At 35.6% G+C, this 11,645-nt stretch overlaps 1 protein-coding gene across 1 annotated transcript; it reads right to left on the bottom strand.

Moving 5' to 3' along the window:
* Positions 1 to 8,388: 8,388 nt before the first annotated feature.
* Positions 8,389 to 10,434, bottom strand: TRAM1L1 (translocation associated membrane protein 1 like 1). Its single transcript, XM_043569651.1, has one exon. The coding sequence runs from the start codon at positions 10,274 to 10,276 to the stop codon at positions 9,164 to 9,166; it is 1,113 nt and encodes a 370-aa protein (XP_043425586.1). The 5' UTR covers positions 10,277 to 10,434; the 3' UTR covers positions 8,389 to 9,163.
* Between the last annotated feature and the right edge of the window lie 1,211 nt (positions 10,435 to 11,645).

Below are 11,645 nucleotides of genomic sequence, written 5' to 3'. Positions count from 1 at the left end.
TTTACAGAACTTTGTTATCACCAAAGTTGGAGCAAGTTCAAGTAACAGCCGTGCGGTTTTAACTGGAATGACTGTTTCATGTGACACTTACGCACTATAACTGAATACCCAAGGAAACTTCCCAGAGGTTCACTGAAGCCCTCCCTTACTGGCTGTTTTCTTGTTATCTTTTAGATCTCTTTCTCTCTCTACGCAATCAAATTATTTTATCAGACATGTTATATAAATGTCTGCAATTCATAAAATTTATCAGACATGTTATATAAATGTCAGCCATTCATAAAATTTATGTTGTTTTATTTCATACTAATATGTATGTATTTGATAGAATGTGACTAATAGGCTATTTTCAAATGGGAGGAATTGCATTCAAAATATATCCCTTTTGTGAACACATAATGATATTAAAAAGTCAGCCTCCAAAATGTAGTAAAATTAGATATTTAAGTGGCATTAATGAATCTCAGAGTCTTTGGATGTTTTGTTATGGATTGGCATTAAAGACAGGAATAATGAAGCTGATTAAAAACATCAGCTGGCCTTTTTCTTCTTGGTGTGGATTTTCAATAAGGCATACTTTCTTTTCTTTCCTTTTATTTTTTTGATTGTCATTAGCTCTGGTTAATCCTATCATAATTGAATGGAAAGATAGAAACTTCACTTAAAAGGAAAAAAAAACAGCTCAGATTTCCAGTTTTCTCAGAATCAAATGAACAGCACCTGGTGCCTTTGAAATCCATTATATTATTTGAATTTGTTGGAAAAATAGAGATGAAGAGGAAAAAAAAATGGACTAAGAAGCAAAAATAAAGCAAAAAAGATCTCTGTCCATTAAGGCTAGAGATATGTTACTTTCAAATATCTATTCATTATCTGCTGATGCCATACATGTATACAGTATTTGCTGAAATTCAGTTTGCTGGCATTTTTTTAAACTATTTGACTTTTTCCCCTAAAAATTACAGATTTAGTTACAGTTTTGACTCTGCTATATATAAATAGGATCTAGCACTTTAGACTTTGCTATAGGTATTTTAAGGATATGAAGCATTAAACAAAAAAAATCTTATAAATGTACACTTTGTTCTTGAAAATGGTTTTAATTACTAGTATCATGAGTGTAAAATTTGTGGATATTAGATTTCATCCAGTTTCAGCAGGTCTATATTGATTTCAATTCTAACTTGGAATGTGGTAACATATATAAAAACTCCAGCAGTAATTCTGTGGTTAAAAACACTGTTCTGGTTCTGAGATTGTAGTTGCCTGGGTTAAGCTATTTTCTGACAAGAGTTTAAAGATATTTGGTGGTTGGCTGCTTGAATTACTTTGAACAAATGGCTTAGCTTCTCAAACAACAACGTAGATCGTTGAACCCATGGAATTCTAGAATTGTGGGTTTTTTTAAATATTTTTAAAGTTTATTTATTTTGAGAGACAGAGTGTGAGTAGGGGGCAGGGGGGTGTGCAGAGAGAGAGAGAGAATCTTAAGCAGGCTCCATGCTCTCAGTGCAGAGCCCCACACAGGGTTTGAACTCACAAATCATAAGGTCATAACCTGAACTGGAATCAAGAGTCAGACGCTTAACTGACTGAGCCACTTAGTTGCCCCTAGAATTGTGTTGTTGTTTTTTTTTTAATAAAACTTTAAAATCTTATAATGGACATATAGTTACTAATATGAGTAACGGTTATGTGCTGCATCATTAAAAATAATTTAAGAGGACTTCTATGCATCTAAAGTACTCCTAGGATTTGAGAAGTGTGGAATACATGCTAATAGAAGCAATAAATTTTGTTTAGTTGAATAAATTGTATTTGCACACATTTCACAACCCTTTGGATGGCAATTTGCTGTTCTTTTGGGATAATTACCCTCTGTTTGGGTTGACAAGTTCTTTAATTGACTGAAATAGACATCCACCCAACCCTTACAAAATGATATGAGTTGTCTGTCAATATGTTAGCCAAAGAAAAAGCAAATGCTTAGTTCAAGGTCTTCTCCATTTGAATCAGTTTTAATTTTCACTTCTGAGAGAAAAAAAAACTTCTAAGTTAGAACAACACATATTGAAAAGACGGACAAGGATCTACTAATGGCATCCTTGAAAATATTTTACATTACAACCTCTGCTTGGATTTTAATGGTTGTAATGGGAAAATCTAATATCTACTATAATGCAATAATATAGCATAAAGGCAAGACAATGTGTATATCTGCTTATATGTGTGTGTTGTATGCAGCTGTTTCTTTTTTAAAGTATTTTGACAGAGAGAGAGGAAGAGGGAGAATGAGTGTGTGTGTGGGGGGGGGGTGCAAAGAGAGATGGAGGGAGAGAATCCCAAGCAGGCTCCAGGCAGCCAGTGCAGAGCACCTACAAGGACTTCCATCTCACATACTGTGAGATCCTGACCTGAGTTGAAATCAAGAGGGAGGCTTAACTGACTGAGCCACCCAGGAGCCCCTTTCATCTTTTCAAATAGCTTTGTTATCCTCGTTCTTCATCATTACAAAAGAGCTTTTGAGGATGTGGCAATGCTTTTACTCACGTGGGCATTAAAAATGGCACACTGATCCGTATACTGAAGGTTTTAACAGTAGCTTCACATTTAGAAGCAATACTAGCTTAATTCTTAGAAAAAGCATTCAAGTTTCAGACTTTGGCAAATCACAAACACCATTAGTATGACACATGACTTTCAGCCATTTCTAAAGAAATGTCTCATATTTGGAACCATGGTTTTCATTTATGTGGCTGAAGAACAAATTATTTGTTTACATATGTTCGTTTTTGTAAGCTATGTGTAGGCGAATAAATAATGTATACTCTGCCACAAATCAAGTACATTGTCAGACTACACATTTTTATTGTGTGCATCCAGTGTAGTAGATGCTAACTTTACCTTAGTGATTTAAAGACTCATGACCCCAGATCTCAAACTGGCATAGGAGACAGGCAATAAATTAAGTAATACTTAAAACTGCAAAAGGGTGTAAAAGGGAAAGGAAGTCAATATTAGAAAAGACAGCAAAGGAATGTTATATTAAGTTTGGTGTGCTTATTTGTTTCAATTATGAGATAAAAGTTTTTTTCAATTGACTTCACCAAAATCTGAGAACTACTATCTAAGAGATACTTAGAGACAGTTAATGAAAATGCAATGATGAAAAATGTATACTACTTGGTACCAAAGAGCTTGTTGTTTAGTACTCATAACTACTGAAATGGTTGTTGATGCTCTCGTGAATTTTCCTATGTAAATGCTTAGATAATTTACTCAGTCTGAAATGTAATTTTGAATACATAAGAACTGAGTTTTTATTGGTACTGTAATTTACCTAGACCAATGTTTTCAAATATGTATAAAGATCTATCTTCAGAATTATTGTATATCTTGGGCACCTGGGTGGCTCGGTCAGTTAAGCATCCAACGCTTGATTTTGGCTGAGGTCATGATCTCATAATAGTGAGATGGAGCCCTGTGTGGGGCTCTGTACTGACTGCCCAGTGCCTGCTTGGGATGCTCTCTCTCCCACTCCCTCAGCCCCTCTCCCATTCGTGCACATACATACATACTCTCTCTCTCTCTCTCAAAAGTATATATATATATATATATAATCTCAAAAGTTGTCACATGATATAATTTGTATTTTGTCATTTATGTAGGAAAAATAGTTAATAGTTACTATGAATTTAGTAACTCTTGAAAATAAGTGCATTTACTCAGAAGACAGTTCTACTTGTTTTAAATATAGTAATATGTGTATTTGTAACGTGCATTATTTAGTCAACAATAAATCATACATTCAGGAAAATATTCCTTATAAAATATCAACTAGATACAGAGGGAGCTATTGCTATACTTGAACTATCACCATACTTTCCCAATTCCTCCTGCTAAGACAGGGGAAAACTCAATGCCGTACATTTATATAGTGTTTAAAAATGAATAGGGGAGAGGATGAATGGATTGAGCACAGAGGACTTTTAGACAACGCAACTATTATGTATGATACTAATTCAGGGGCTATGTTAATAATGGAGAAAGTTGTGTGGGGAGGGAATTAATAGTTATATGGGACTCTGTATTATCTGCTCAATTTTGCTATGAAACTAAAACTTCTCTAAAAAGTAAAGTCTATTAAAAATAAACAAGAAAATGTATAGGGGGAAATATCTACTTATGTGTGTGCATACGTGCATATATATGTATGCATAAATGCACATATGTATATGTTAAATGAGACCATTAAGTGTTTATATATATAGGTTATATGAATCAGTCTATGCACACACAGTTTATGACAGTGTATAGACATATATTTTTAATCTTCATAGCAGCTTTTTGAGATAAACATCTTTGTCATTTTAGTGACATGCCATCCAGGACTTAGAATACTTAGGCGTTTTCCAAAGCTCACACAGCTCTAAGGACCACAGCAAGGACAACTCTGATTTCTTTTGTTGACCATTATTTATAATCATATTATTACCTTTCTTTGGCTGAATTTATATCAATACAACTGGAAACATCTTTTTAAAAAGTATTAAAATTTACAAAGTATATTTTAATATTTTTGTTGGCAACTTTGTATTTATTGGTTCATTTAAGGGACAGCTTTTTTATATTAATGAAAGAATAAGGCCAGCAAGAGGTGGGAATATGAACTCTATGGTGGTATGCAAGTCTGTGATGGCTTAGGTGAAATCTCTACTGGGCACTAGGAATGTTCTGCTTTCTCATGTTTTCTCACATCATGAGATTCTAGGCACTGACATGACTTGATTTCTTAAATTGTGCTGGTGGTGTTGAAACTGAGGAATTTTTACCTTTAATTTGGGATATTCACTTCCCCTTTATTTAAAACAGATTTTTTATCTGGGGTGCCTGGCTGGCTTAGCAGGTAGAGCATGCAACTCTTACTCCCTGGTTGTGAGTTCAAACCCCATATTGGGCATGGAGCTTACTTAAAGAAAAAAAAGTAAATAAATAAAATAGATATTTGCCTGAATTATTGAGTAGCCACATCTCTTAACAGCAATGCTAGTATATTGTTACTGTGATGTTAATTTAACTGTTCATTTTTAAACCAAGCAAAACTTTAACCACATGTCACATTCCACTTTCATTTCTTAAATTAGGTAAATATCCTCTATTGGTCAGTTTGTACATCAATGTATTTTTCAAATTGTAAAACAAACAAACAAACAAAAAAACAAAAAATAGATTCATGACCCAATGCCATAGCCCCAAACACAGTGATGGCACCTGCCAGGATTGAGCAAGAAGCAGGTGAATCACCTTGGGCAATATCCCAACTTTTGACTTATTTCACATTTATTGAATATTTAAAACTTCCAGCAGTGGTGCAGGGATTTAAAAAGGTTTGTTTATAGGGATTTAGATGTTAAAATTTAGACAGTCACATGACTGTGGAATCATGAGGAAAATTCTAATATTTGGGATTGTGTGATTTTTTTTGTATGATGGATTTAGAATAATTTTCTACATAGTTGATAGGAATTTGTAGGTACTACTATTTTATTCAGTGTGGATAGTTCCTCTAGGATATGGGTTTGTTTGAAAGATAGCAGTGAAAAAAACAAAAACAAAAACTCTTCTATTTCCAGAGAAATTCAGCGATGGGAGTATTTGTGAATTCTCTGGAAATTTGATCTGATATTAAATCTCAATTACCTCCATATACCCACTCATAATGTTTACCCTCTCCTGCCCTCCAAGCCACCCTTCTATCTCCAGATTACAATGATTTGGGCTCCCAACAGAGAGCCCAACTGGCATCCTCTGCCATAATACGAGTACCCAAATCCTAGGCTGCTCCATATGCCACATTCTCAACCATCCTTTCTCTGAAAGCACTTCCTCGTAGGAACTGCTCCTATGTCATTTCTAGTATAAATCATCAGTAGTCTTTTATTACTTTATATAAAGGATTCTCATTTAGTCTAATTGAGAATTTAAAATTTTTCCCTTGTTTTTCCAAATTAAAATAATATCAGAATATATCCTGTCTTCAAGAAAGCTTTAAAATTATGTTGTAAATAATCTTCTTGAATCGATTCCAGGTTAATACACTACTGGCTATACATTTCCTCTACAGGTGAACAAATACTTATGAGAGTAAATGAGGAAAACAAGGTTATCGTTTATTTTTATTGAAAAGAAATGGAGAATTATACTGACCCCAGGAAAATAATAGGACCTAAAACTTGCTTGTCTTTTACAAATATGTATGTCGAGAAACACATTTACACTGTTTAAGAAAAATGGGATACAATTTTAGCGAAATGATAGAATATTTTTTGTAAGGAAAATTCACTTTAAATCCATCCTAGTAAATCTATTCTTGTAAACTTATTTAAGGAATAAAGTTTGGCAATCACTGAGGCCAATAAATCAGAACAGAATCTCTAAATTCAAATATCACACATACTTTTATGATTTTTGCAACTTTTGGTGATTAGTTGAGCTTTCATAGGGTTAATAAATGCCTGCTTTAATAATATTTGGCATAATCATAATGGAAATTTTGTTTCCACATGGTCCATTTTGACAGAACCAAATTGTCACAATGAGATAGATTATAGCATGGTTTTTTTGGAGTGTACTATTAATGAGGGACTTAACAATTTGTATTGCAGAATGTCATTTGTAACATTGCTTTCATCATATATTTGGCATACATTTATATTCTGGCAACTCTTATTTAATTTTTACGAATAGTTGAGATGTACATGACATCTTTCCCCTTTTCTCTTTCAGTAACCTTGCTGCCTTCCGTGAACCCATATTTTACAAGAAATTTGTTGTGCCTTTTTCCACAGGTGAAGCATATAACCTCACTTGACCAATCAATCCAGTATACCCCTTTATCTAAATGCGTTCACTAAAGGTAACTCTCAGTATTCTGAATTCCAGAAATCTGGTTTTCTCTCTTACTCTCTGCCATGTAGTGTGCAGATATGAAGTCTAGAATAGCTGTAGTCATTTGCTACCAAGCAGAAAGTTAATCTGAGAGGGATAAAGTCAAGAGAATCCCAGGGAAATTCATCTGGGTCTTAATCATATTTAACGTCAAACCCAGTTTAACTCTTGGCATTGTTAGTCACATAAGATAACAATTTTCTTGTAATCATTTACCAGTTTAAGTCAGTCCTGCACTTATTTTCAGATGAGTATATAATGGATAAGAAATTTGTTACCAGGAGTGGGGTTTCAATAACAGGCTAGAATTCTTTCCAAGTAAGGGAAGCGAGAAAGACCACTCTAGACAGAAGCCGAAGATCTTTGTTTTACAATTGCACAATGGTTGGTTAAAGTGGAGTTATTGTAATTTGGGTCTCAAGGCATGTGCTACTAACAAGAGAGCATTAGGCAATTGAGGGGGAAAAGTAGGACAATGGATTCTATAGCCTAAAAAGAAACAATATTGCTTTGTTATGCACTTCTCAAACCAAACATAAAAGAAAGATTGGCCAAGAGTGGCTCCCCTGTCTTTCCTCTGTAATACAAGTATAGTAAGTTTAATTTTCAAGGACCCCCATAATTGTTAAAGCTGAATTACCCACAACAGAAGGCTATCAAAAGCAGAGAGATGAGAGACATTGTGGGGGGAAACAGAGAGAAACAGAAAATACACAGTCCTGGGGCTCCTGGGTGGCTCAGTGGGTTGAGTGTCCCACTTGGGCTCAGGTCACGATCTCAGAGCCCTGCATCAGGCTCTGTACTGACAGCTCAAAGCTTGGAGCCTGCCACAGATTCTGGGTCTCCCTCTCTCTGCCCTCTCTCTCTCTCTCTCAAAAATAAACAAACATTAAAACATTAATATATATATATATATATATATATATATATATATGGCCCTATTCTAGCATAGTTTTTAAACATTGTCTCCTAAGAAAAGTATAAACACTCACATTATGGTGGTTAAAATGAAGGTTAAGACAAGGCAATAAATAAAATAAATACCCACTACACCCCATTCTTTCTATTGGCTTTGGTAAAGATACTACCTATATATCTACATATACACATACACTTTAGTATACACACATATCCAAAATAAGGCTCATACAGATGAACATTTCCCAATTAAAGATGGAAACAGCACTATCGTTATAACATTATTTTTGAAAAACCTTTCATAAGACTATATATCCCCCTAATTTGTAAGTTACTTAATGTGTTGTGTTTTCCACACGGAATTATCCACTCTTTTTATAGATATAAATCAAGTAAGCATTGGTTTTCAAAATGATTTACAGGTTAAACAATATTTTTCCAAGATGCTGTGGATACCAAACTTATAACAAGCCTCATTAGGAATAATTTTTAATAAACATAGCAAAAAAAAGCTAAGTCTGATTTCCTTTTACAGTAAATATTTAATTTTTTTTCATTTCTAGTTTACAAGTGTTTACAATGGACAAAAATGTTTTTACCTCTTCAGTAATACTTTTATATTAATTCAAGATATTTTGATTTAATATATGGTAATAAATCTTCACACATTCCCCATTAGTATTTTTTTTTTATTTTTAAGGGCGATGTAACACTAACAACCACTACCTATAAAACGCATCATTATTTTGGTGGCTTTACAAATTTTTTCTCCAGTTGTAAGTTCTAAAAAAATAAAAATAAAAACAAAAATAGAAATAAAAAAAAATTGTAAGAGTTAGAGGATACTGAAAATATAACAAAGTTGAATTCCACCTTCATAATATTTCTACTTTATCCTAAAAGAGAACTTTAAAAAATACGACATTGCTATAACAGACCACCTTGCTAATGTTATAAAAGATTAGCAGTAGCCAGAAATTGTGCCGCTGATATGCGGAATTTTGTAGTTATAGCTACACATCATTAGGAAAATGTTCAAAGGGAACTAAACAAATTATGGTGGTGATCCCTGAACCATTTGATGATGAGTCGCTTAATCTATATCAAAATTTTTTCCACTCATGATGATCATCCTTTCCTCAAATTCCTTTAAAAAAAATACGTTACACAGTACAATATCAGAAACCAAAGACAGCACAAACTATTTTGAAGAAGAGAAAAATCTCTAGCACAGAAAGGTATCTTGTAGTAAAGAGCAGACTTCTTTGGGGACCATAACCGATTAGCTTGAAATTCATTATGAAGATTTCTCTTTCTTTTTATGGGGAGAGTCTACTCTGTGTGAAGCTGCCACACCATTTTCTGTCCCTTTTCTAGAAGACCTCCCTTTGGTCCGTTTCTTCTTCACACTTGGGGCCTGAAGAGTAGCATCTTCCTCCATCCACCTCTGAAGTTGAACATTAAATAAATTCCATGTTATGTATGCCTGGATAGTGCAACTGGAGGACAGAACAGCAATTTTAGCTGCCAACACATTTACGTTCCCAGTAATGCCATCCGGATTCCGATTCTGCCCTCCGGCCAGGTGAAAGCCAACAGTCAGTACAGAAACAATTAAAGTCACAAGTCGACCCAAAATAAACACAATTGCCCATAGAGAAACCTCTTTCTGATACTTTTCATCGCTAAAATAAAACAGGTCACAAATGTGGGAAAGTAATTCCACGAAATAATGCATCATCAAGAGAACGAGTCCTAGATGGTTCAAGTACAAGAGGTAAGCTCCAGCGATGTGAAAGAGGTGAAGGCCAATGTAGACAAGTTGACGAGGGATATCTTGCTTTTTGGTTCTCTGGAAATAGAGTTCGGGGAAGGCATGAAACCAGTAAGCCAACTGTGATATGTAGAAAAACTTCATCTGAAATGTCATCATATTATGGGGATGAGCCCTCCATAAGAGAGTTGGGTCTGCCAGACAGTTTTCAGAAATTAGAATGAATGTGCCCCAAATACAAGAGACAAGGTAGAATACACTGAACTGACCAGATTCATTAAATTTGCTTTGTTTCGGTTTGGGGAACTGCATTCGCCTGTTAATTTTATCCAACACATACTCCTGAATTGTGGCGTGAATGATGATTGCCACTAGCATGTAAAAGAAAACCGTGGCCAGGTCTTTGATGCCGTAATAGTAAAGGAACTTTGATTCTGTGGCTCGGTCTTCTGCTGCAGGGAAGGTAACGCTGTGCTGAAGAGTAATAAAAACGATAGACGCTTCTGCTGTTCCCTCGAACATAAGCCCCAGCACGAAGAACATCCCCACACAGGCGACGAGGTCCGCATGATTCTGCAGGATGAATTCGTGGCTCAGGACTGGGGGGTTCTTGGTGCTCTTCTTACGAAACGCCATGGTAGCGCCTCCCAGATACTCACCGACGAGCCGCAGCTGCCTCCCCCTGGCTGCTCCTCACAGCGCCGCCGCTGCCGCAGCTCCGGGGGCTTCACTTCCCATCCCTGAGCCGGTCCCGGGTCGCCGCGGCCGCCCAGAAAGAAATAAATCAAAGGCAAGGGCCGAGCAGGACTGAGCATGCGCACCAGGGGGACGGCGGAGGCAGGAAAGGAAATCGAGCGCCGCGCCCCTGCCCGGCGTCAGGCCCGGGGTTGCGAGCGTTGATCTCGCACGTTGATCGTCGCCTCTTGATAGCCACTGCCGCCGTCGAGAGGCTCCTGAATTATTTTCCAATGGCATCTTCCTTAGTAGTCATGACAAAGCAGGGCAGCACTCTGGTTGTTCTTCATCAGGATGATTATGAAAACAGCATAATAGTAATAATGATAGAAGCAAACTCTCCTAGCGCTTAGCATTTACCAGGTGCTGTTCTAAGCACTTCGCTTATATTTATAAATGTATCATTTCAGGAAAACCCAATGAGGTAAATACGGGGTGATAATCATTTTTTAAAAATTATTATTATTATTATTTTTTACAGATGGGAAACTGAAGTCCAGTGAGGTTAGGTGAGATGCCTAAGATCACACAGCTGGTAAATGTCAGAACCAGTAATTGAATCCAGTCTGGATCCAGAGACAGCATGTGCTCTTGACTATTGTATTGTGCATGATAATATACCTATTGTACATAATAATATTGTACATAATAGTTTACCTATTACTGTAAATCATTCACTCGTGGAAGTATTTTATTACAGCAACAACAAACCATACTAAAAAATAACTCCCTTGTTAGCAATAACAATTGTGGCATTAATTGTATTTATTATAATTTTAAAGGTGGAGTGATGGTTGGAAGGAGAGAGCTATTTATCAGTTCATAGGAAAGTATTTTGGCTGTAAAGCCCCAAACTGATTTTACCTACTCTAGCAGATAAGAACCTCATTTTTCATTTTTTATGATTGTTGTATATAAATTTGCTAAAATACACGTTTGAAAAACAGCTCATTTTTTTAAATGCTAATGCCTTGCTCAATTCAAATTTCTTGTCGGTCTTCAAGTTTCTCTTGGAATCCACAGCATTTTCTTGTTTCTTCTGGGTCCCATGAGACATTATCATTACTTATAGTTAAAGTTTGAAGTTTGGAATATACATTTCAGAAGGAAAGTACTACATGATACAAAGAATAAAGTGCACGTTAAATTTAGAATGGCCAAATGCCTTTTATCACTGTTTCTCTGCAAGCTGTGCACTAACAAAAGATGCAGTCCAACTGGTGCAATTACTTTTAAGATACTGAACAAAATACTCTGATCAATGGACAGT

Source organism: Prionailurus bengalensis, chromosome B1, assembly GCF_016509475.1.
Source record: "Prionailurus bengalensis isolate Pbe53 chromosome B1, Fcat_Pben_1.1_paternal_pri, whole genome shotgun sequence".
Taxonomy (NCBI): Eukaryota; Metazoa; Chordata; class Mammalia; order Carnivora; family Felidae; genus Prionailurus; species Prionailurus bengalensis.
This window is presented reverse-complemented; position numbering and strand designations above follow the sequence as displayed.